The 27,418-nt window shown below is 37.0% G+C and overlaps 1 protein-coding gene across 1 annotated transcript in view; it reads left to right on the top strand.

Annotated features, from left to right (window-relative positions):
* CNTNAP2 (contactin associated protein 2) overlaps positions 1 to 27,418 on the top strand; it is a 1,784,833-nt gene that overhangs the window by 800,757 nt on the left and 956,658 nt on the right. Inside the window, exon 9 of the mRNA XM_068550150.1 lies at positions 10,564 to 10,713. Within this exon, the coding sequence (XP_068406251.1) occupies positions 10,564 to 10,713 (150 nt within the window). The remainder of the gene's footprint in view (positions 1 to 10,563; positions 10,714 to 27,418) is intronic.

The raw sequence follows: 27,418 nt of genomic DNA on the forward strand, positions 1-27,418 counted from the left end.
ACTACTAAAGATACTTGCTTTGGAAGATTGTCTCAAGAAAACAGTCATCATTAAAATGGTCATAAATCTTTTTTTTTTTTTTTTTTAATTAATTAATTTATTTATTTATGGCTGTGTTGGGTCTTCGTTTCTGTGTGAGGGCTTTCTCTAGTTGCGGCAAGTGGGGGCCACTCTTCATCGCGGTGCGCGGGCCTCTCACTATCGCGGCCTCTCCCGTTGCGGAGCACAGGCTCCAGACGCGCAGGCTCAGCAATTGTGGCTCACGGGCCCAGTTGCTCCGCGGCATGTGGGATCTTCCCAGACCAGGGCTCGAACCCGTGTCCCCTGCATTGGCAGGCGGACTCTCAACCACTGCGCCACCAGGGAAGCCCAAAATGGTCATAAATCTTTGAATGAGATTTTGAAGTATAATGATCTTTGGCTTTCGGCTGGGAATCAGTAATGGTTGAAACAATTTTTAGAGGTTTTTTCATGAAAATTTAGTCTTGGAGTAGTTATTTTAAGTTTTTTAACTTCCTAAAATATTGATATCAAAAAGTTAAACATAATAATACAGAGTCTCATTGGGTTTCCCCTGTTTAGTAGCAAATAATGGTATGTTCTATATTGGGTTTCTCATTGTTTGATAATGCAATAAACAAAGTATAAAGTGGGCATTGGATAAAATTTAGATGAATTTAAAAATGAATATTATCATTCCTTTTATCTGATTTAAAATGTTTATATGTTTTTGAGGTAAAAATTATAAAGTACATTTGGTTTTCATTATTCATCATAGTTATATTCTGCATAGTCATTGTAAACACTCAATTAGTGAATACTGAACCATTGTTCCTACAAGAAATACAGAGTTAGGTTCCTGAGAACCTCTGGTCACAATGTTTGCATCAGTACATAACCTTGTTTTTGTATTTGCATCAATACAAACCTTGATTTATGTATTTCTGTTTAAAGTTACCTTGTTTCATGCATATAATTGATTCATTAACATTGAACACACAACCAACAGCATTATAACTTATACCTGAAAGAAGTTTATCTAATGTACACATTTCCTCTTTGTAAGGCACATCACAGCCTTCTTGCACTTAGGAACACTAAACAGCATTTCAGCACTACATTTGGGGACCACTTTAAATGGCAAAATTGACAAAAAGCACAAAAATGCAAAAAAACGTGGCGCTAAGTATACAGTGAAAATAACACTTGATTGCAGGATAAGAGCTGAAACAAGAAGGCAAAGAGATGCCTTATTTGACCTCAGCTGGGAACTTGTGAGTCGAGTGACTCCAATTTTTCACCAGTCTGTTCATGCATGAGTCTGTGAATGACCAGAATGCACCACCGTATTGATTTTGGGTTAGAAATAAATTTTAGCAATAAGGTGAATTCACAAGTACTGAATCCACGAATGAGAATCAACTCTGTGAAATGCACAGATCTTAAGAGCACAATTCAATGGATTTTGATAAATATATACACTTAGGCAACCAACACTCCAGTCGAAATACAGAACATTTCATTACCTCAGAAAGTTTCCTTGTGCCTCTTACAGCATGCCCGTGTGCACCCTCCCCCCGTAGGCAACTCATGTCCTGATTTCTATCACCATAGACTGGTTCTGCCTGTTCTAAAATTTCCTATAAAAGGATTCATTCAGTATATTATTTTTTTATGTCTACATTCTTTCATGCAAAACAATGTTGTCCAAACCACTAGTTCATTCTTCTTTATTACTTAGCAACATTTTCTTGTTTGAGTACACACTGTATGGTTATACAATTATTTCCAATTTAGTCCCATTATGAGTAAAGCTGCTGAAACATTCCCGTACACGTATTTTTGCAATGTGCATTTTGATTTTGGGGGGAAAATACCTAGCAGGGAAATTGTTGGGTCATAGGATTAATATATGTTTAATTTTATTTAAAAACTATCAAAGAATTTTCCAAAGGGACTGTACAATTTTGCATCCCACCAGCAATGTATGAGAGTTCACATTGATCCAGGTCCTAGTTAGTCCTTTTAATTTTTAGCCACTGAAGTGGTGTAAAATTGTATGTCATTGTGGCTTTAATTTCCCTGATGACTAGCAATGTCAAGAAATGTTTCACGTGGCTATGGGTAATTAATTTACCTTTATTTGTGGTATGACTTTTGCCCATTTTTGTCTTCCAGTTATTGACTTATAAGAGCTTTTAGTGTATTTTAGTATGCTCCATTTTCAGATATATATGTTGCAAATATTTTCTTCTAGTCTGTCTTGCCTTGAATTTTCTTAACTATGTCTAATGATGAGTGGAAATTTTTAATTTTGATGAAGCCCAATTTATCAAGTGATTTTGATATCCTCTAGGACAGCCGTTACCAACATTTTTGGCACCAGGGACCGGTTTCATGGAAGACAGTTTTTCCACGGATGGGGGCGGGGGGGGCAGGGGAGGGATGGTTCCCGCGGTAATGCGAGCAATGGGGAGTGGCAGATGAAGCTTTGCTTGTTCGCCCGTCACTTACCTTCTGCGGTGCAGCCCGGTTTCTAACAGGCTGCGGACCAGTACCAGTCCTGGCCTGGGGGTTGGGGACCCCTGCTCTAGGAAATCTCTGTTAACCCCAAAGTCCTATGTTATCTTTCAGAAGCTTTATAGTTAGCCTTTTATTTTTGGGTCTAAAATCCATCTAGAATTAATTTTTGTGTGTTGAGTAAAGTAGAAATTGAGATACATTTTTCCCTTTATTTATCCAGTTGTTCCAGCACCATTTTTTGGAAAAAACAAAGAAACAAACACAAAATCACCTTTTCTTTCCCCATAGAATTGCGTTAGAGCCTTTTCCAAAAAACAATGGATCACATATGTTTGGGTCCGGTTCTGATTTCTTTATGGAATACTATAGCTTTATAACAAGTCTTCAAATCAGATGATAAGTCCTCTACTTGTGTTTTTCTTTTTGATGATTTTGAATATTTAAGGTTTTAAAAATTCCTTATAAATTTTAGAATCTTCTATTTTTATTTCTACAAAGACTAGTGTTGAGATTCTGACTAGGATTGCATCATATATATCTGTTTATTTAAAAGTTTAATTTCCCAGCAATAATTTGGAAATTTCGGTGTGAAACTTTTAAAGTTCCCCAAATGACTCTAAGGTGCAGACAATGTAATAAAATCTATTAATCTGGGCTCTTTCTTTCTCAAAAGATTCTGAGTGCCTGAAAGGAAAGAATTCATCCCATCTCTAAGATTCTACATATTAAATTAGTGATGGAGTCATATCTAGCAACACAAAAAAATGTCACGCAGTAGGCTCTCCCCAATGTGTATTTCTAACTTAAAGCTTCCATTCAAGTGGTTCTTTCAGAACAAAGACATATTCCAAAGTGACGTTCTATCTATACCAATACAGAGGAGCCTTTGCCAATTTCTTCAACTTAAAAAATGAAAGTATTTTGTGACTACCCAAGTATCGTATTACATGTTCTGTCTGATTGCACTTGATCATATTTGTATGGTTTGGATTGATGGGTAAAAGTGAGCAAGATTAAATTGGATTGATTTCCTTATGGGATTTATATAGATAATATAAGTAATAGTATGTGGCATATCTACATAGAGATGTATATTCTCTTTTTTCTTATTGCATAAATAGGTAACAGATAACTTACGAGATATATTATTAACACCTCAGAGAATACTGTAACCACCTAAAGACGGATTTTATAGTCTCTGAGATTTTTCTCTTAAGATTAAATGTTGAGCAAAAGACTGAAAACTCTAGTCACTGTAATTTTATTGAAGCATTTTCAAACAGATGTTACATCTTGGTTTGTGACTATATTTTAAATACTTTCTTTTTTTCAACATTCATTAAACCAGTCTTCTTTTGTCTCTAATAAGAGAAACAGCTGTTTCTTCTTGTTCAATCAAAGCAACCACCTCAAGAGTCTTACTTTAAAAATAATACCATTAGAAAGTCAGCCTGGATAGAATATGCTTCATTAACATTTTACATTTGTATACAAAACAAGTTTTTCTAGAAGTTATAAGTTAGGGAGATGCTAGAGAAAATATTGTAAAACAATTTCATTATTTTATGAAAGAATTAAAGCCAGAAGCTGGAATATGGCTTCAGAGATGTTGGTTTTAGGTTAAAAAGTCTCTTTGTAAAAATGTCAGTTTTCTTTTGTAATGTACAGTTGAAAAGTTTTTATGATTATGAATTAATGAATAACTGGAGGTATCTATCATAAAGTAAATTCAAATAATCTTTAAGTGTAAAAGTACATCAAAATTGTTGAATAGTGTATATTTTTAAAACAAAAATATTTTGGAAAATATGTACTACAGTTTATATCAGTCTCCTCAAAATTAGTCATCAGGTGAAGTCCTTGCTTGGAATTGGATTTGATTTTTGGAAATATTCCACAGACATTCAGAGCCACATCTATTGAATAATCTAGTTGAAAACAAAACACATTTTGTGGAGGTGAAAGTACATCTGTGACTATGATGGAATAAGACCTATTTTATTGTATAGCTCAAAGTTGGCTTTAGAAATTGTTGACCCTGATATTAACAAGAGATATATATTTAGCTACTTTCCCAAATTCCTCAAGACTTTTCTTGTACTATAAAATTCGTATGGGAGGTGGGTATTTATTCATAAAGAAAACCAATGTTTATTCATTTCATAATAGTTAATACTTATAGAATTAATGTACAACAACCCAAGTTGGTATTTAGAGAGCTAGTCTTACTCACCGAATGTGAAACAATAGCTAATATCTATTGAGAGCGAACTTACTGTGTGCCAGGCACTGTTCTAAGTGGCAATGTATATACTTAATTCTCAGAACTCTATGAAGTAGATAGTGTTATTATTCCCATTTAATAGAGAAGGAAACTGAGGCCTAAAGAGGTTAACTTGCTGAAGGCCCAGCTATTAGGTGAGCAGAAATGAGATTTATATGCAGATGTCTGACTTCAGAGTCTGTGCTCTAGACCCTTATACTGTTCTGCCTCTCTGAGGGTGAGTCTGTAAGTCAGACACCCCTGGCTTCTAATCTACTTCTGTCTCTTATGGAGCATGTTACACGTCAACTTGAATAAAATATGACCGCAAATGAAAGGCAATCCCCCATTTTCCCAAAGAGATAATTAAGAGTACCTATTGGCTTAACTTACATGTATAAACTTTTAGGGCTGTGGGTGAAAATGTCTCTAATATTTAATTACTGTTGTTTTTAAAATTACATACATAAATAATTTAGAAAGTTCATTTTTCACTCTCACTTTTTGGAAGTAATTTTGTTCAAATTTCTTCACATGCAGCTTTAACATCAGTGTCTTTGTCATAACTTTGTGAGTCATCTAACACATTTTTGCAGAACAGATCATCTTCAGCTCTAAATTGTTTGAATACAGAAATTTTTTCCCATGTCTAATGCTGTCACTGGACATGTTTTTCTAAGTTTCAAGTGCCCATTAGCATAATGTTAGGACACTTTTTTTCAGTTGTCTCATATGTATATATTCATGATCTCCACGTTGTTGAGTTATTATATTGCTGTCTTGTTTAGAAGGCTTATTTATAACTACACCAATATTTGTAATTGCAATGCAGTAACCCCCAAAGAAAAAGTACTATGTTTAAGTCTCTGCTTTTTTCTTTGTAAAATGGGACTCAACAGCCTTCTTTGTTTTTTGACCTAATGGTATAGATACAGATATGCTGTTTCCTAGCTGCTAGGCACTGTTCTAATGCTATGCAAACCCTAATTCATCTACTCCTTAAAACCAATCTACAAAGTGGATACTACTATTTGATTTTAGAGAGGAGAAGCCTGAGGCACAGAGAGGTTAGGTAAATTGTCCAGGTTGGCAAGGGCCAGAGCAAACACAGGCAACCTGGCTCCTGGGTCAGTCCTCTTAGCTGCCACACTATTTTCCTGCCCTTCTGCCATCTTGATGCTCATTATTGAGAAAAGGCAATAGATTGACACATACAGAGTTAGGTAGTGCCAGGCACATACCAGGCTCTTAGGAAATGTTAGCCGTATGAGACGTGGGTCTCTTTTTTAAGTATCAGTAACTAGCGTCCTTTTTTGGTTTGGTCCTGAGTCACTCTCCAGCCACCAAGACCCCACTGTGTCTGGGATTATGGGTCCCCGGTGAGTCTCTCTATTCCCTGGGACATTCATTGCTCTAGAATACTGAGTGAAGGGATACCATCTCTTTAATAGCAAATGAGATGTGATGCCTTAATCCTATTTGGTGATGTGTTCTTTGTTGTTTACAACTCACAAATTTCTAATAAAACTTGGGATGATGATACATTTTTTTTCTTAATACTGTATTGGTATTTTAAGTGTATATCTTATGATCAACTGCACGGTTCTGAGTGAATTTTATATATTGAATTTTAAAAGCTCTTAAATTTTGTTAATGTTCTGTTTCATATGAATTAAAAATTACTAAAGAATATTGTTAATTTTTAAAAATGCCTCAAAGAGGCTATTCCATATAGTTTCTCTGAAGCAAAACAATTCTGTACTACTTCCCAAGTGGCAGGTGGCCCAGGAAATGGTAAAGGCAAAACTCAGTAGTCTGTGTTTCATACAAAGTTGTTCAGGTCTCCCTTGCACTGAAGGGAAGGGACACAAGAGGAGGGAAATTATGCTGAAACTATGGCATCTTCTTTTTTCGCACCATAAAATTTAATGGCTGTGTTCTGAGTGGGAAGAACTACTGTTTGATTGCAAAAGGCCTAGATTAGGATCTCCACTCTACAAACTGACAAAAGATAGCATGTTCAAGATCATTGATTGATCCACTCATTATAAAATGAAAGGAGTGAACACAGAGTTCTCTTTGCTGAGTTTCACAAAGTATGGAGATGATTTAAATGAATGCTCCTGGGCTTACTTTAATATGCCTTAGGGAAATAATGCTAGAATTTGCTTCTCTACTTATAAAATTTCCATTCAAATTACAATTTTAAACATTGTGAAAGGTACCCCTTTCACAAAGGGGAAAAACATCAATGTAAGAAAATACTAAAAGACATGTAGTAGTGGGATCTTCCATTACAACAAAAATCTGATGACGCAAATGCTGAAAGTTGGCAGATGAAACCGGATCGGTGTCTCAGTTTATTTACAACCCTGATGCTGTATGAGACAAGGGTACTCCAGAAACTCCCTCTAGATGTGGTGGCAGATGGAAGTGTGTGTGTGTGTGTGTGTGTGTGTGTGTGTGTGGTACAAGAGAACTCTGATCACAGATGCACAGAGTCTATATACCGTGTTTAGTTGTTGTTGGTTTTTCTTTGTTTGTTTGCTGTTTATAAGAACTCAGCCTCCAGAACTAGATATAGCTGAGTTCCAGTTCTTAGTTCTGACATTTACCACATATGGGATGCCTAAACGTTATTAGATTCAGTTCTGTCACCTATTTATTGGGGATAGTAATTCAAAAACATCTTTTTCTGTGAAATATTGTTTTGAACTGTTAATGTTAATCGTCAAGAGGTATGTCTCAGCAATCTATGATAGGAATGGGCCCCAAATATAATGAAGTTCATTCTTCAATGGGGCAAGGATGACCTAATTTCTCAAAAGAAAATATGTCACTTTAAAAAATTTTTCTTTATCCACACGTTATTAAAAAACCCTCTTGATGATTAACATTAACAGTTCAAAATAATAATTGGAATTAAAATGAATAGAAATCACACCTTAAGCTCAGATGCTGCAGTGGCTGCTATCAACAAGGCTGCTTTTATATGAGGTCCAATTTCTGTAGTGATTAAGTTTCTTGAAAAAATAAAGTAACCTTTTTATTTTAATCTGATGGAATAATAGGCCTTTTTGTTATGAACAGTTAAGCTGGTGATTTTCCCTTTAAAAATTAACTTTATGATGAAGAAGTTTTCATTAGAATTTTTAGAAAGGCTTTCTGGTCTGCCGGTTAGAACAGAAAGCCCTGTCACTGAAGACAGCTTGTAAGTGACTTCCTCTGAATATGTGACTATTTAGGATTAAACATTTGTAACATTACTGTCCTTGGGACCCATGCCCCAAAACTGCATTTCAAAGCAGGGTTCATCACATTGTAAAGGCAAAAATAACAACCAAAATCAAAACCATACACTTCTATGGCTAATTAACACTAACCCCAGTTTTATAATTTAACAGAAAATGTTATAGTGACAGTACAGTCTTCCATGAATCAGTTTTGTGGGAGAACCCAAAGGCAAACTACTGGAGAAGGAATTGTTTCAGTAAACGCTACTACTTGTCTGACAGCTAACTGACTTTACTTTTAGAATCATACTGTATGTTTACATAGTAATTTCAGTACAAAAAAAATGTATTTGTATGTATTATACATTTCATAATTTGAAAATTATTTAGTATTAATTACTTTAGAGCTGTTTTCCTGTTTTCCTCCATTGAAATAAAATGTGCTCAATAAATGTCACTAAGTTAAAATTTGAAAATCCTGAAAAAAAATACCTGAGGGATGATCATTTGTAATGATATTTACTAGTACAATGTTAGTTAATACTACATATACGTGACTATCTTCAAGCCCCAAGAAGCCTTAATTTTTTTCTTTAAAATGGTGTTTCTGTTTAATAATGTAAACCAGTCACTACTTTATGCTTTTCCTATGAAGGATGACACAGTAAATAGTATAGGCTTTGTGGGCCATACAGTTTCTGTAGCACCTGTTTGACTCTGTAGAACAGATAATGTGTAAACAAATGAGTTTAACTGTATTCCAGTAAATTTTATGTGGATACTACATTTGAATTTTATATAATTTTCACATGTAATTTAATATTGCTATTATTTTTATTTATTTTTCAACCATTTAAAATGTGAGATTTATTTTTAGCTCTCAGGCTGCACAGAAGCAGATGGCAGCAAGCAGTATTTAGCCTATAAGCTGTGGTTTGCAGACCTCTGATCAGAAGCTTGGAAGCCATCATTCGTGCTTCACTGATGTTCTCTCATTCCATTTTTGGATACCTTTTCATGCTAGGCTTCTCTTTTGTGAGGCAGAAGTGTACCTTCAATAACTTCTACCTATGGATTCTAGATTAAGCCATCTGGAGTAGTCTAGAACAAAATAGTTTCCCTTTGCATAGGCCTTTATAAGGTGAAAGAAAGTCACTTTGACTCACTTAGATTTCTGTCTCTCTTAGTGTTCCTTAAACTCTTTCAAGATACTTTTGTTCAAAGGCTGTTCTCCTCTCTTTACTCCTTAATTTTTTAAATTATTATTTGAAAAATGAACACAAACTAAACAGGAAACTTTATGTTATTTTCTGTCCAATGGAGAACTAAATAGATTTTCTGTTTCTGAAGACCTTTGTACTAGGCAAGAGTGGAATATGATTGTTAGGGAGTTGATTTATTTTGTTGGTGTTTATCTGTTTAAATATAACCTAATTCATTATAAAGATATCTTATTTATAAATGATCAGATAATCCTGGTATCATTTCCCATACCTATTAGTGGTCAGTTAGCACAAATAACTGCTGTAGGGAAGGAAAACTTCCTTTCTTCCCCTCTAGGTTCTTTGGCTAATCTAAGAATTAAATTGACATCAGACAGATTACCAGGAGGAAAACAAATATAATTTTGTATGTATGGGACCTCTCCGAAATATGAGACTCAAAGAAGTGACCAATGTAAGCAGATTTTATACCTTTTAGCCAAAGAAAAAGATTAATTTTGTAAAGAATTAACAAGACAAAGAAGTTTTTGGGTAACTTTGGTAACCCAAAGTTTTGGGTTTGGGGTAGTAGATTAACGAAGAAGTAACATGGTTTGTTTATACAGCCTTCTTGGCCCTAACTTCCCTCTCTCTAGTAATAAGGAAGCCTTGTACCCTCCTGGTACAGGGAGGGTACCTTTCACGTGAGAGATTTGTTTCCTGCTTTCAGAGGGACAAAGGAGGGTCAGAGTATCCTTACTGCACTTGCTTTTTCTTAAGTAACTTTAATTCAAAATAATCAGTATGCTGAAATGGCACACGTTGGGGTGGCATATTCTGCTCCCCTTCACTGCACATACTCACACATTTATTCTTTAGTCCTTCATTTCTATTAGCTATACTTGCCAGATGTGGCTATTGAGAGACAATGACAGTACAAAAAATAGTTTTTAAAAACAGAGAGTGACATTAGATAAAATTACAAATCCTTTTTCTCATCTGAGAGTGAAGTCTAGTAAAGCTAACTAGAAAATAAGTTATTAAATTAAAATAGTTCATCATCATCTCCCAAACAACTTAATTCACTCCAGTTTCTTATGTACCCTGATGGCACATTATATCCCTACTTGATTGGGTTATGTTATGCCGTATTTGGTCTGGCGGAGGATAGAACTACTTATAATATTAAAGAAGATGAGATATTAATTGTAGCTACACTCAGTTTTCCTAGATGCAAACATATTAATTTTTACTTACAAAGCTCTGACTCAAGTTGTTATTAAAAATTATTTTAAACGAATCATCTTAAGAAAAGAAATGGCCTTTTCTCTTTATCTAACAGGTTCTGGGTTGAATGACGGCCAGTGGCATGAGGTCCGTTTCCTGGCTAAGGAGAATTTTGTTATTCTCACTATCGATGGAGATGAAGCCTCAGCAGTTCGAACTAACAGTCCTCTTCAAGTTAAAACTGGCGAGAAGTACTTTTTTGGAGGTAAGACTACCATTTTTTTTAATTGGTTAACTAATACATTGCTAAAAATGGAGTTTCAAAAGAGTTTGATTATGAAGTATTTATATTCAGTGGACTCAGTGGATCTCAGGAAAAAAGCAAACTGTAACCTCATTGAACTAAAAGGAGCATCAAATGTATTGTTTCTTCATGATAAAGTGTTAATATGATGTCACCATATTCTTCTAGTCCAATTCAAATATTCTAAGTATAAAGCGTGAGATTTTGAACCCATTTATTCTCATAACACTATTCTCAAGAATCATGTCCTTGGATTATACATTAGTCATCTCTTGCTGTGTAACTAATTACCCCAAACCTTAGTGGCTTAAAAGAACAAACATGTATTATCTCACAGTTTCTCTAGACCAGGAATTCAGAAATGACTTAGCTGAGTGATTCTGACCACCTGAGTCTGTCATGGGGTTATACCCAAGCTGTTGGCTATGGCTACATTATTTGAAGCCTTAATTGTGCTAGAGAGTTTGCTTCCAAGAAGGTGCACTCACTTGGTTGATCATTTGTGCTGGCTATTGGCTGGGGTGCCTTGGTTCTCCTCTATGCAGGTCTGATCCTTCGGGGCCTCTCTTCTTCAAGTGGTTTCTTCTGTAGATGATGGGGCGGGGTGTGTGTGTGTGTGTGTGTAGAGAGAGAGAGAGAGAGGGGTGGAGAGAAGTGGAGAGGTTGGGAGGGAGAAGGGGAGGGGAGGGAAAAGCCAGTAAGTGGGAGAGAAAATTTACAAGATAGAAGCCATAAAGGTTTTGTTCTTGTTGTTGTTTTTAATAATCCAGTCTTCTGTTATATACAGTTGGAACTCACATCCCATCACTTCTGTTATATACAACTTATTAGAAGCAAGTCACTAAATCCAGCCCACACTTAAAGCAAGGGGATTACACAAGAAATCGGGTTATTGGGGCCTTCTGAGAGGCTGCCTAACACAGGTTGCCTTACATGAAGCCACCTTATCACAAATATCTTGATTCTTAAGTAATAAAAAGATTAGTGGAATGGAAGATTCTTTTAATGATAAATTCTACTTCTATATGTGAAAAAGTGTTGGAACACAGACCTGGCATGTTTTCTAATTTGAGAAATGCATCCTGCCAGAAAATGTTTTTTTTCATTAATGAAACATAGGGATATCTTTTATTAAAATGCTAGGTGTGTTGCTTAGATCAATAATAATCTTTCATTAGATTATTCCCTTTCTCATTCTAGTCACCCTATGTGAGATCTAAAAATATACATTGTATCCTTAGAAAAGACTTTGGTTTAAGCTTTAAAAAGGATGTGTACATATACTTGCCTCTGCAAATATGCCTATTAATATTCCTATATCTATTTATTTGTATATATAAATATATGTTTATATATCACTATTTGTATATATTTCTCTAATTATTAGAATAAGCCTACTTGACAACAGACATCTTGTATGTCTCGTTTCCTGCTTTATCCCCCAAGGTCCTAGAAAAATTCCTGAATATAGTAGATGACCAATAAATATTTGTAAATGAATTAGTAAATTCTGAAAAATAAGCAAGGCAAGCCTTTTATTCCTAAATTTCTAAAAGAAGAAATAGAAGCCCTAAGAGCTATACTGACTTGACGCTGAGTCTATAGCCAGCCCCTGAATTCAAAACCTCTGACTCCTGTATGAGGGTGTTTCTCCCCTCTGCATCATGATATGATGATGAGTGACAGCTCAGAGACAGAAGTCCTGAACTAGACCTCTGCTTCTTTAATCTTCCATGGTCTTTGTTGGGAGTTAAAGCTACATGCTTTTTAAAAGTCTCTCAATAAATATTTGATGAGTGGATGAAGTCAGATAAGATGTCTTAGGAGTGAATAAACTGGGCTTATTGATGTGAGAAAAAGCAACCCAGTAGCTAAACTGGTTTTTCTCCCAAAACGTATTTAACAAGATGGACTTCTGGCCAACAGTTTTCATTGCTGTCAGAAAATGGATGACAGTATTCAGTTGGAAAGCTATTGATAATCCCTACTCATCCAAATGACAGTGGAATATCTTTGGCCATGAATGAGCTTGCTGAATGCTTAAGGCAAGTGTTGATCTATTTCCATCTAGATGGGTAGGCAAAAAGCTATAACCACAAATTTATGGCATAGAGTTTATAGGATATGAGGGCTTTATAGTGTGCTATTACTATTGCTTTACAGATTTGGGTTTTCAAACCCAGCAGTCAGGGTCATATTTCCTCCCTCTCGGGTCTTTAGTCTGCCATTGGGAAATGCTGTCAGCAAATGATCATGATGCTTCTTTGGTTATATCTTCATTGGCTGAATCCTCAGAGTATATGAGAATCACTAGGGGAACGTGTTACAATTCAGATTCTCAGGCCACACTCCTAGAACTTTAGAATGCAGGATGTTGAGAAATCGAAGAATTCTAAACTTCAAGTGATTCTGAAACAAATGATCTGAGTAACAGAATTATAGATCTGACTTAGCCAACTTGCATGCATATCTATTATATTCTTTTTAAAAAACAATGTCAGCCACTGACAAGTGAGATAAGTAAGAAACAGCTATTCTCATACAGCTCTGCCACCATGGAGCAGTGAAAGGAAGCCCCAGACAGGGTCTGGTGCACATAGAGACATTTATTAAATGAACATTTATTAGCAAGCTGGAACAACACTGTTAATACAAACTCCTCTGTCAGCTCAACGAAGTCCTAGCTCTCTGACTTGCTTTACCTTGAACAAACTGTTTTCTTCAGGCAGCTGTAGCAGTATTTCAGAGGCAGGATTCAGCTACACCCAGAGCCAGTGCCAGGCAACAGAAAGCCTCCTAAGCTAATAGCTGGCACAGGTTCACTGATCCAGAATCCAGAACTGTCTCCACGGCTTCAGGTCACAGACCTCACTGGAGTCTTACACCATTTTCACACAGGGTGTGTTTCTAAAAGATGTTTTGCCAAACTACATAACCTTAATATATTTAATTTCACCACTGAGATCTCTTTCCTAACATTTATCTACCATTTATGCTAATTAAGAGACCACTATTTTTACCAAAGAAAACCCAACTTGACATTCAGAAAGTTGATGAGAGGAATAGATAGCAGAAATCCTGGAGTAGTCGCGTCTGGAGTGGCTGCAGTGTTTCTGAGAGTGTGCTCTCGACTGCCTCTGGCGCGTGGCTGCCTGATTAGAATGATAGCCGCCTCTGGACTGTAACTTGGAACACACACACACGACTTCATACTGTCTGTGCTGAAAATGTAAAGTAAGTTATAGATGTTACAATGATGACATCTTAAGAAATATTAGTATAGTGGAAAGGAGAATTGACTTTGTTCTAAAATAAGAACTTTGAATCATACACACCTAATTTGGGACAGTGGCTTCTCTTAGTTGATAGGTCATTTTAATAATTTATCTTTCTTTATCTATTAAAAGGCAACAGGGTCTGTTCTGTGAACATTACACAGCATCACCTGTTAACCCCAGGGTCTGACCCCAGGGTTTCATGCTAAATGCTGATTGCCTTTCCAATTCATCTGGGGTCTTTTCTTAAACTCCCTTTGAGACAGCCCCTTCCAAGGAAAATTTCAGATTTCAGGTCATGTGCTCATCTAAGGCCTCTCACCAGCTGCTCAGCTACTCAAAGCATTTCTTCCTCCTTAGTCAGTAAAAATCAAATTGTTTTCCCGCTGGGTGAAAGCCTTACGTAAAGGCGTTCTGCCCTTAACCATGTCCACAGTTTGCTTCTTTTGAAGTAAGTCCTGGCCACACAGCCGCTTTTGCCACCACAGGCACAGCTGTGCCCACCAGTGCGGAGCCTTCTCTCTCCGCGCCTGCGCCCTGCTCATCCCAGGAAGGCTCTTAGTTCTCCTCTGTAACACTCTCAATCAGACGTTTACGCTCTAAGAATTATCTTGCCTTGTTCTTTCTTGGGAATAAACAGAAAAAGAAAGATTATTCATTTGGGAATGTTTCCTCAAGAAAAGTTATTTTAGCTGCTTTACCTTATTTATCTCCCAACTTGAATTCCTTTTGATAACACTTCATTAATTTTAATAATCAAAAGAATTCTAAACAAAATAATTCAATTTATTATTGACTGCTTACCTGGGAATTGGCTTTCTGATACAGGCCAGGGCCCATGATCATGAGAGAGTAGAAAGATTTTTAAACTTAAAAATTTCTTTAGGTTTGGTATTTTGATTATTTGTTTTAATTTAAAAGGAAAAGGAGCTGTGGGCTGAAGAGGAGAGGTCAGAAAGATCCAGTCTTGTTGGAAGGGGAGTTCTAAGGAACATACTGGGGGTGGCAGCTCTCAAGAAGGTGCCAGATTAGGTGGAGGTGACCAGAGACATGGGGGGCATTGGGAACTGGCCAGAGTCTGATAGGAATGGAATTAATAAAGTTTAATAAAAGGGCACAGCCCTTCCCAGTTACAAATCTAGGCTCACCAGTATATAGCCTTTTACTCCTCATTGAAATAGAGCATGAATTTTAAATAGTTATTAGATTGATATGTAAATATGTTTCTGACCAGGGTTTTTGGGCTCCTTAATCAATAGAAATTGATCAGAGACCAGACAAGAAATTCAGACAAGGCTTTACTGGGGCCCCTGCTGCAGCAGGGGGGGAGCGAGAACAAAAACAGGTTCCCTTGCTCACTTGCTCCCGAGGCGGGGCGAGCTGGTTCCTCATATGGGGTGAGGGTAGGGGGTGTGTCCAGGGGTCGGGCCGGAGGAGTGGCTGAGGTGGTTTGCCCTCCCCTTAGGTGGTGGTGAGTGAGGGGGGCATGGGCGGTGCCCTGCTTTTGCTCCCAACCCCCTGCCTTTGCTCCTGGCTCTGCGGAAGTGGCAGTTGGGGTTTTATTTTGATCTTTTCTGTATTTTGTTGTTGATAATTTGCCCCAGTTGCACATGCACACAATTATTTTTAGTTCCTTATAGTTTCTTTGTGTTTTGTTGCTCGAGAAGACCTTTGTCCAGGTGCAAGTACTGCAGCAAAGTGTCCCAGGTCCCAGGTCCTAGCCTGTCTCAAATATATATCTGTGTAAAGTAGTTCTCATTGAATCAGTTAGAGACTTGTTACCAGTGCTGGTGCTTCCTGGCTGTTTAAGGGAAAATGCCACCAGCTGTGAGTGCCTAACGCTTTCCTTAGTGATCTAAAACACACCACAACTTAGTCATGAAAGGCCTCCCAGATAGTTTCTCAGGAATTCCTGGGTTGACCCGTCTGTCACCAGAATATGTGCAGGACCTTGCAGCACTCTGTTTATGGTCCAGTCTTCCTTCCTCTGAAGGGCCAACTGGCCTGTTGTTGCACCTACTGAAAATCTGTTGTTTGGAGATTTGTTTTCTAGCTCCTTTTTGTTGCTTTCCACAAGAAATGGAGTGATAAATGTTTTATCAAATGATATGGTACGTTAGATGATGTCTTCCTCAGTGGTCTGAAAAGTGAATCTTAAGCAAACTTCTTTGTATTAGGTTTCCAGGGCTGCTGCAACAAACTACAAACTGGGTGGCTTAAAACAACAGAAACTTATCCCCTCACAGTTCTGGAGGCTAGAAGTCTGAAACCAAGGTTCAGCAGGGCCCAAGGTTCACTAGGGCCCTGATCCCTCTAAAGTCTCCAAAGAAGAGTATTTTCTGGATTCTCCTATCTTCTGATGGTTGCAAGCAATCCTTGGTTTTCCTTGGTTTGTGGATACATTGCTCCAATTTCTGCCTCCATCTTCAAAATGAATTCTTCCCTCTGTTTTTCTGTGTCCAAATTTCCCTCTCCTTTTAAGGACACCAGTCATCAGATTAGGGATACATTAGGCGATCAGATTATCACCTCATTTAACTTGATTACATCTGCAAGGACCCTATTTCCAAATAAGGCCACATTTACAGATTCTAGGGGTTAAGACTTCAACATATCTTTTTGGAAGGTACAAGTCAGCCCATAATAAGATATAAGTGATTTGCTTCATAGCTCCCTTTAATTAAAGTTACCATACTTCTTAAGGGAGATTCATATTTCTGGATTAATATTATTCATTTTCAAAGATGAATTTTATAAGAGTTGAAAGTCAAACAAATTTTAGGCAATGTGGATAAATAAAAGGTAGAGACATTCAAACAATCAAACAGCAACAACAAAAATTAAACTACTATGCACACTGGATAAAAACAGCACTGCTGGCCAAATTTCTGAACATGACTCTCTGACCTCTAAATAGGACTGAGTATAGAATTTTAAGGAAATCAATAAAAAATATTTTTGAGAAAATTCCATGACCACACTTGGTCATGGTGAGAACTCATCTCTGATAAATGTTAGAAAGCTTTGTATAAACAGAGCAATACAGAAGTGCAAATGATAAGTAAAGGAATCATTGTTTTGAAAATGTATCCCATGTGTAAGAAACTAACAATTAGAGTGAGAAAAAAAGAGCATACAGCTTAGACTTTGTATCAGTCAGGATTCATATATATATATATATGTGTATATGTGTGTGTGTGTGTATATATATATATATATATATATATATATATGTGCAGGGTTATGGAGCCCAGAAGTCCCACAGTCTGCTGTCTGCAAGCTAGAGAACCAGGAAGACAGTGGTGCAATTCAGTTAGAGTCCAAAGGCCTGAGACCCAGGGGAGCCAGTGGTTTAACTCCTAGTCTCAAAGGTTCCTCTTATAATTCCCAAAGTCCAAAGGCCGAAAATCTGGGAGCTCCAACGTCCAAGGGCAGGAGAAGATAGACATCCCAGATCAAAAAGAGAGATGGAATTTGCCCTTCCTCTGCCTTTTTTGTTCTGTTGGGCCCTCAACAGGTTGGATGATGCCCACCCACTTTGATGAGAGCCATCTTCTTTACTTAGTCTACTGATTCCAGTGCTAATCTCTTTTGGAGACACCCTCACAGACCCACCCAGAAATAATGTTTTACCAGTTATCTGAGCATCCTTTAGCCTGCTCAAGTTGACACATAAAATTAACTATCACAGACTTGGCGTTAGCAAACTTTAGGGGCAGGATCATACGTAAAGACAAGGGGGGGAAGTCTATCCACATTGCTTAACAGACCTGGAAATTTTCAGAAACGGAGGAATTTTGAATTTGACCTTGATTTGTAGTATGGTGGGACCTATCACTACCAAAGAAATGAAAATAGTAAACACTTTGGCTGTAGATACTAATAATGCTGGAAATAAAACAATCACACACATACAAAAGAGTGCCATGAAAAGAAGATGAAATCCTGGAATTGTTCTCTTCCCTCAGTAGAGTTTAAGTGGCTTTTCTGAAATCACATGTGTTTAAGAATAAATTGTCATCCTAATGGCATGCTGTACTGGTCTCGGAATTTTGCATAATGTGTATATACTGAGCAGTAGAACATAGGCTTAGAGTCATAAAGATATAATGAAGTGTTCCCAGAGAGTTGTTCATATTAAAACAACCAGAAAAGTTCAGGAGAACATACTTGACACCCATGGCTATGTGTCCAGTCCCTTACTGACAGATCATTCCTACATTTAACATATAAGTGCTGGGTACATGTGCTGTTTTGCACATTAAGTGTTCTCACAAGAAATGCCTTCAAAGAAAACAAATGTGGTATTACTTTGGGAATTGAAATCCTTCAACTCTGTTATTAGATCAATGTTCAATTTTCTCTTAACTGGTTGAAATAATAGTAAATCTTTTAATCTTTTTGTGGGCCTATTTCTCTAAATCCTTAGTTATCTTTAGGACTTTCTTTTCAAACATGCATTTATCTTTCTATTACAGAACTGAGATCTACATTTATTCATTTATATCCAAAGAGACTATGGAGCCCTTCATATAACTCAGGGGTTATGCTTGGTGCCGGTGATAATACCGTGACCAAACAGGAGCCAGAATCTCTACCCTCATAGAATTTACAGTTTTTGCCCTCATCCCCCCATATGTCTCACCTTTATAAAGTTATCATTTTACATTGTATGATTCTCTTATTAATGTATACCTACTCTAATCTCCATCTGGGGAAACATCTATTTTGCTCTTAAGACCTTTCACCTGCTTGGATGAGGGCTACATTGTCAAAGCTTATCTCTTTTACTTAAAGTCAGTTGAATGTGGATGTTCACCACATCCACAAAACACCTTCACAACAGCACCTAGATGAGTGTTGGATTGAATAACTGTGTATTAGAGCCTATCCAAGTTGACATGTAAAACTCACCATCACAGAGTACTTTTATATATCCTGGATTCTGGATTCGAAACATCAAATAAAAATATAATCAGATTGTCTGGTTTAATGTACAGATAAAGGAATACCAGAAACTGCTTTTACAGTTTTCTAATTATGATATCCAAGTCTTCTACAGGCATGTTTTTCTATTTTGTTTAATTTTATGTTTCTAATGTCACCTCTCTTATTCCCTCTCTCTCTTTTCATTGCTTTTACTAAGATAAAATTTACATATGCTAAAATCCACCTATTTCAAGTGTATAAATCAGTGAGTTTAGTGAATTTATGCAGTAGTGTCGCCATCACCACAGTCCAGCTCTTAGATCATTTCCCCAGTCCCCCAAATTTCCCTTCTGCCCCCTGCAGTCAATTCTCATTCCTGCCCTGTCCCAGGCAACCACTGGTCTGGTTTCTATTGTCCCTATAATGTTTTCTTTTTTCCCTAGACCCTTATTTTTTTTGTTTTGTTTTTTGACTCTTCTCTGGTTTACTCTCCTCCTTAGAGACTTTGCCCAAGTCTCACCTCCTCCAGGAGGATGACCAGGCCCTCTCTTTCCTGCTCCAGCACGTCCTGACCCACCCACCCCCAGCATCCCTGGTCCCTGTTGTCCCACTCTACTTTCTTCCCTCCCCTACCACAGCACTTAATCACTTTCTGACATTCTACATCCTTCATTATGTGCTATATTGACTGTTTATTATTGGAATCTCCACTAGAATGTAAGCACTAATATGACAAGGATATCAGTTGTTTACATTTTCTGCTATATTAAGTGTTGGGGAAAAATGCCTGCTGCATAATAGTTCTATATTTAGTCACTGACTAAATTAATCAACAGTCCCTATGGTTACGTTTAATGGTTACATGCAAAAGGGGCTAGAGGACTTCTCATCCCCACGTAGATGGCCAGCTTCTGCCACACTCCTCTCCCCCCTAGAGAACTTTAGGTAAGGGATACTGACTGTGCTGGCAGAGAACAGCCACTGGTATTTCACTATCATATTTGGCAGGAATAACTTTTCAGGGTCTTGACAGTAACATGATTTTGTATTAGATCAGATGCACTTTTTATCTAGGTGTACATACTGTCTGTATGACTAATGAGGAGTAGGGCCAGGATTCAAATCATTTTATTTACTAAATATTTACTAAAACCTGGCATTATTATTCATGCTAGAGCATTGAACAAGTCAGAAAAAAATACTTGCTGTCATTCCAGTCGAGATAACAAATTGGTGAAATGAGTATTTTTGGAGAAAATAAATCAGAGAAGGGGATAGGAAGGTCTGGGGGAAGGGGGATGTTGAAGATTACCATTTAAAACAGTTTGACAGATGAAGCCTCAATGAGAAGATGGCACCTGAACAAAGAGCTCAAGGATTGAGCAAAAAGCTCAAGGATGTGAGCAAACACATCAAGAAGAGAATGGAGAAGAGCATCTCTGGTAGAGAGAAAAGGAAGTGTAAATAGTACACAGGTATGAGCACATGGAGGCCTTGAGGACAGGAGGCTACACAGCTTCAGGAGTGCGAGGCTGCAGAGGCTGGATCGTGAAGGGTCTTTTACTCTGAGTGAGGGGGGTGGTCATTTGAAGATTGAACCAGGTGAATGGCAAAATCTAATTTACATTTTAAACCGATCTCTAAGGCTGCTGTTTTGAGAAAAGAGTATGGTCAAGATGAGGGAGCAGTATAGTTAAAACAGTGGAGACTATTGTAATAACCCAGACGAAGGAAGATAGACTAGTGGAGGAGTGGGAAATGGTCAATTCTGAATACATTTTTGGAAGTCAAGCCTACAGGACTTGCTGACAGGTGGGATATGGGCCGTAATACACAAAAAGGAGTCAAGATGACAGCAGTCAGCCTGACAAAAAGCCTTGAGCTTACCCTTTCCTCTACTCTACACTTCTGTTTCTCCTTCTGCATTTTGGGGTCCATCTGGCAGTGTTTCCCTAAAGACTACTTCTGACCTGTGCATCAGGAACTGCTGAAGGTATTGCTATCCATGGAGTAACCTGTCATTCCTCCTCCCAAATTAACAAGACCATGAACCAACCCCCTAACCCCCCAACACACACACGCGCGTGCGCGCGCGCGCACGCACGCACGCACGCACGCACGCACACACACACACACACTTTCACAGTTCCCTGCATCCTCTCTCTCCTTGATGGGTTCTGAATTAGTTCTCAAGTCTTTCAAGCCTTGCCCAGATGCTCTTTTTGCTGCATCACACGTGGGGTATAACAAAGGTCAAGATTCTGCTGATTTAAAACCAGCTCTGGTAAACTAAAATTCCAATCAGTCGCTGATTTGGGGACTGCAGTGCCACTCAGAAATAGGCAAGTGGAGAACTTCGACTCAAAGCTAAACAACTGCTATAAAATAAATGGTCTTTAAAAATATTAGTCTAGTGGATATACTTCCAACTTGAAAGCATGGACTAGTCATCATCTTTTCCTCTTGGTCTTTCTTCCGCCCATGGCCCAACTATACTGAGGTTAGAAGGGATCAGGGGATAAATTATTCATTGCCTTTTAAAAAATAAAATGAAAGTTCACCATCATCTACATTTATATAGTGTTGAACATCACTTATTAATAGTGAAATACTTGGATGCCCATTTTACTTTTATGTAATATATCTCCCTTTAAAATACTATGGCAAGAGTCAAGTTTTTCTGACCACCCGACTAACAATTTATTAAATAGCAAAACGAGAAATGAGGAAATCACATCTTAGAACCTTAGGGATTCCTGGAAGTTGTTAAAAATTATTTTGATTTGGATTGGCTAACTTTATATAATAATTGGAATTAAGTTTTCTTTTATTGTTTCCAAACCCATTCACTAATTTTTTATTTATATGTCTTTCCTTTGTGCTTTTACTATTTCACCCTGGTTCATTGTTATGCATGATTGTTTTTCTCTTATTCAGCTTCAGAGAGTTAGTCTTTCCTTAACTGTAGTGAATTAACCTAGAAACTTTCTCAATTATTAACTTCTTAAAAAGAATTTGGTTGTTTAAAACAACCACTTGCCATAAAAATACTTAGATCGATATTTGCTATTCTAAGCAAATTCTTTCCCCACTTTAAAAAATACATTTTTAAGCCATTTCTTTCCATTATGAGAACATTAACAAGAAGAGACACATTTCTTTTTCAATCCAATTCCCAAGGAACTTTTGGTTGTTTTACTTTGTTTTCCAACTACATGCATAAAAGAAAAGGGCACAGAGGAGGAAGGGAAGTGCACAGTGAAATTGAATATATTAACCTCTTCAGAAACTCTTTCTCTGTTGGAGATAGGAAAGTATTCATTACATAGCCCCCAATTCCAAAGACCTTTTTATACCTCCTAGAAGTAAAATTTGATTAGAGCTATGATTTGGGCTAATTATCATTAGAATTATTGTGATATTCAACATGCCTTTGCTTTTTTCTGGCTCTTATGACTGGCTTGCACTGGGAGTATTCAGATTTAAGGGCAAATTATAAGTAGTTTTTCAAAGGAAAAAATCATGAAATTATAAAAACTTTTTGACTTGCAGGAATTGTGTTAACTCTGTGGCTATTTATCACTGTTATTTTGTGGGGTTTTTCTCCTTATATTAATTTTGTTATTTTAAAATCACTAGATTAAAAGAACATAATGTTCTGACTGTAGAAATATGGGTAACTATAAATATGTAGATTGAATATGATTTTTTGTATGTATCTTTTAGAAAATATTTTCCGTATCTAAAATGCTCTTAAGTTAAAAAAAAAATTGGCAAGATTTAAAAACTGTGATGACTTGTATATCTCATGTCAATATGTGATATGTGTGTCAGGTTATTATTTGGAGAACATAAACATTTCTACAGATTACCGTATCCAGTTGATTTTACAATGCTTTACCAAAGAAAAAAAATTTATACTTTTTTTTTCATGAGTAATGTGTCAGTTCAGGTACTCCAAGAAACAGATGTTAAGGCAGAATTAGACACTGAAAGATTTACTGGGCAAAATGTCTCTGAAGGATAAAGGGGTAAAAGAGGAGGAGGAAGTCTGACACCTGAGGAAGGAGTGATGGAAGGAAGGAGGATTGTGTAGGAAGAGAACCCCAGGTTGTAGCAAAGCACTGAGACAGTGTCAGCCACAATCCTCATAAAAATAGCCTGTTAGAGTCCCACGATAGACAGAAATGGCCTGACTCGGGTGCTCTTGCCATGTTTAGTAATTACCTGGGGCAGCCTCGGGGAGCATGGCCTCAGCAGGAGGACATCTGTGGACCCCAATTAGACCAACCAGCTCTGCTCCTCAAACAGGAGGGGAGATACGACCAGCATCCCTCCTTGGGCACCACAAATTACTGAGTAATGATACAAATAAGTGAAAACAAAGATAGTTTTAGGACGTTCTCTCGTAAAACCTCTTTAACCAGAAAATAAGTTTTGTTTTGTTTTCTAATAAATTTGGTATTTCTGTTTACATTCCTAATTTTCTATGGCCAAACAAATAGAAGAAATGATTTTAGGGGACTTTTTTTTAATTTCTGAAAATTCATTCCCTCAAAAACACTGTAGTCTTGTAATCTATTTTCTTTAAGACGATTCTGTGTGCAAGTAACCAAATCGAAATATCTGTTCTTGATGTAGTGTGTTTTTTTTAGTAAATTTATTTATTTATTTATTTATTTATTTTTGGCTGCATTGGGTCTTCGTTGCTGCGCATGGGCTTTCCCTAGTTGCAGCGAGTGGGGGCTATTCTTCAGTGCGGTGCTCAGGCTTCTCATTGCAGTGGCTTCTCTTGTTGTGGAGCATGGGCTCTAGGTGTGCGGGCTTCAGTAGTTGTGGCATGCGGGCTCAGTAGTTGTGGCTCGTGGGCTCTAGAGCGCAGGCTCAGTAGTTGTGGCACACGGGCTTAGTTGCTCCGCGGCATGTGGGATCTTCCCAGACCAGGGATCGAACCCGTGTCCCCTGCATTGGCAGGCAGATTCTTAACTACTGCGCCACCAGGGAAGTCCCTTGATGTAGTTTTAAGCTTGGTGACTCTGTTCTTTTATTACTTACCTCTGTGTTCTGCTAATTCTCAATGGAGGTGAGCCACTCTCATCTCTCTCCAATAGAACTTGCTGATCCATCCTTTTCTTCTCCTTCCTCCTTTCAACTTATGCCCCCCTTCAACTTTGTGGCCTTGAGAAAGAATAACCCTTTATGATAATATCCTAAGCATGATTATTGCCATAGGACTGTTTCCCACTTTCTGGTAGATGGCTCTTTTTGTTGTTGTAATTATTTGTTCCTTTCATTTATTTATTTTATTTTATTTATTTATTATCTATAATAACAGAGTACATACAGAGTTCTGCTGATGATTATATATTTGCATCAGATACGAATTAAATCCTAATATAACAAGTCCTAATCAATAAGATGCCTATTTCTCATAGTTTTTTTTTCCCCATCCTTACTCTTACCTCAAGGTGATAAAAGGCATCTTGGGCTACAGCTTTACTTCCTTCTAAGGCTACCTCTTGGCAGCTATGGCTTATAATTACTGTACCTTAGTTTAGGATACAGTTTTTGTATGTGTGTGGAGGGCTTTCTTGTTTTTTGTTTTTTTTTTTTTACTTTTTCAAGCTTGTAAATTGAGGATTCTCCATCATTTTAGATTGCCAGCAGAAGCAGAGAGCCTTCCATCTTCCATTTCAAAGTGGTTTTTCTTTTCTCTCAGCCTGCTGACTGGCTAGTCCTAGACTGAGTTCATCTCTCTCTTGAAGACTGCTGAACATAGCAAGAAGGAGCCAACGCACATCAGCATTTAATTTTTTCCTAACTTTGCTCCTAATATTAAAAGTCTCAGTTGGTACCTGCTTTGCCTTCCAAGGAACAGCAGTTGACGATATGACCAAATATTTTGCTACAAATAATAAAGGCTCCAGCTTGCCAAGCCTGTAATATCCCAGGCTTCAGGGCCCAGTGCTTATAGCAGGCAATTCCATGAACTTAGGTTTTGTCACACATAACATCTTATTTTTAAATATAATACCAAATACAGTATTTGTTTGGATTAGGTTCTGCTCTGAGTGACAGACTGCAATTAACAGGGTAGAGAATTATTTCTTTCTTCCATAAAAGAAGATAGATAGAAGGTAAACTCTGGAGTCATGGAGTCAGAAAGTCAAGCTTTTTCCATCTTTCAGCTTTACCATTCTCAACATTTAGTATTTGCCTTGTGGTTCCAAGCTGTCAGTTTAAGCTCCAGACGTTAAATATATCCAAATTCCAAGCAGAAGCAAAGAGAAGAGAATGAGAGGGCCTGCCCCCTTCCTTCAAGACCACTCCCTCAAGTCTCATATTATGTATGAAGCACTGCATTGGCTGGAACTTAACATGGTCAAACAAAGGAGATTGGATAACCGAGTGCCCAGTTAAATGTCTATATGCAAGAGGGGGAAAATAAATATTGGAGGGTAATTAGCAGTCTCTGTAACAACTCCTCTTTTAATATTAAACAGTTGATATTATCTTTGAATTTATTATAGTCTGTGTACCCAATTTTACTTAATAAACTGGCATCCAATATTATTATTCGTTCCTTGGGCAAATTTTGAAAATCTGTGTATGGTAATTTAATCTAAAGATAGTAAGTTTGGGAAATACATTTAAGTGGATTCATTTCTTTTCCAAGTTTTTAATTATCCATCATCCTAGCCTGAAGCTTTTTATAGCAAATAATTTAGAGAAGCAAAATTAGTTTTTTAAAAGCAATAGAATATTCTCTAATCATGTATTTATATCTCTGCCATTCCCAATCATATTTCTATTCCCCATAAAAAAGCATAATTCAATAAATTTCTTGCCTTAAATTAAGAGAGAAGAGTTATTTGGCCATTCCTTAAAACACCAGAAGTTACTGAAATTAATGCTGGTTGTTATCTAAGAGCTTTTTTCTTTAGCTTAGAAAGTAAATGATTGTACATTTCTTAGTTTGCAGATGGTGGAAGTACAAGGGAAAAGGAGAAATATGATCCTGATTGTTTAGTCTGGAGAAATGGGAATTAAGAGGCCAGAAGAACTGTCTTTGGATGTAGGAAACTGCTTATAGCTTAAAAAGAAGTGAGGTGTATCAGGTGGACAACATGAGTTTAAGCTCCAGGAGAGCAGTTTTGCTCATCCCAGTACAGGCAGGCAGATCTCAGTGCCTGACATGTGGAAGGTGCTAATTAAACATTTGTTCTACAAATTAATAAGGCTAATTAACCACATCATTAAAAATTATTCTATTAGACATGTTTATATTACTTTATGCTAGCAGGCAACAGTGAGTGTTTTAAACTTTTTTTTTTGCACTTCTTTTGCTACTGAAAAAGTATAAGATACACCATTCCACACCTTATATTTTTACCTCTTACTGTGGCATTGAAGTATAATCTGTAGGAAGGCATGATTTTTTCCCCGACATCAACTTTAAAGGTTACAGATGCACTCTAGAACACCTTAGTGTTTCCTTGATAAACATCTCCAGTTTTTCCTTGTAAGAATGTCACTAAATCTTTCTAAGACTTATTTTTATGTTTGAAGATTATATTGTCCCTTGGGAAGGTGAGTTTTCTAATGTATAATTTGTTTTTCAAAGAAAAAAATCTTTTAAGCTAAACAAAGACACATTTCAGCCTTGTCCTTGTTTGAAATAACACAAATATCAAGTAGAGAAGAATGCATCATTAAATTCCGCACATGGCTGTAGATAACATCATGAGAGGGAAAGCATCCTCCAAATTTTTAAAACACCAACATTTCAAAATGGTTTTGGAGAAATGAAATTCGAGTACTTAAACATAACTAAACGTAGCTTACAGTAGTAAGAAATGTTTATTTACTGTTTTTGAAGGTCATATATGTTTCTGTCAAAGCAGACTGTTGGACCTTGTGTGCTAAGTCTGCGCATTTGCCATCTCTCTTTCTATGCCTGCTTGTTCCCTGGTGAAGTGAAAGAATAAAATGTTTGGTGGGAGGAGAGTCCTAGAATGACGGAGGGCAGCAAATGTTTTCTCAACTTATACAGAACAGGAAAACATAGCCCTTATTTGTTATTGCTGTCTAAATATTGATTTGTTTTTTTTCAACCAGTCAGGTAACAACTAAGATTCCCTATATTATAGTGGGAAAAAAATTATGCTAGTCACAACTTCCAACTATGTTAACTGTTGAAGTCACACAATGTATGATTTTTTGGGGTAAAGTATACATAACATAAAATTTACCATTTTAACCATTTTTAAGTGAATATATAGTTCAGTGATATTAAGCACACTCACCTTTTGTGACATAGCCATCACTACTATCCATCTTTAAAATGTTTTCATCTTCCCCAAATTGAAACTCTGTACCTATTGTACAGCAAGTCCCCATTTCTTCCTCCCCCAGCCACTGGTAACCACTATTCCATTTCTGTCTCTATGAATTGGACTATT

Source organism: Eschrichtius robustus, chromosome 8 (genome assembly GCF_028021215.1).
Source record: "Eschrichtius robustus isolate mEscRob2 chromosome 8, mEscRob2.pri, whole genome shotgun sequence".
Taxonomy (NCBI): Eukaryota; Metazoa; Chordata; class Mammalia; order Artiodactyla; family Eschrichtiidae; genus Eschrichtius; species Eschrichtius robustus.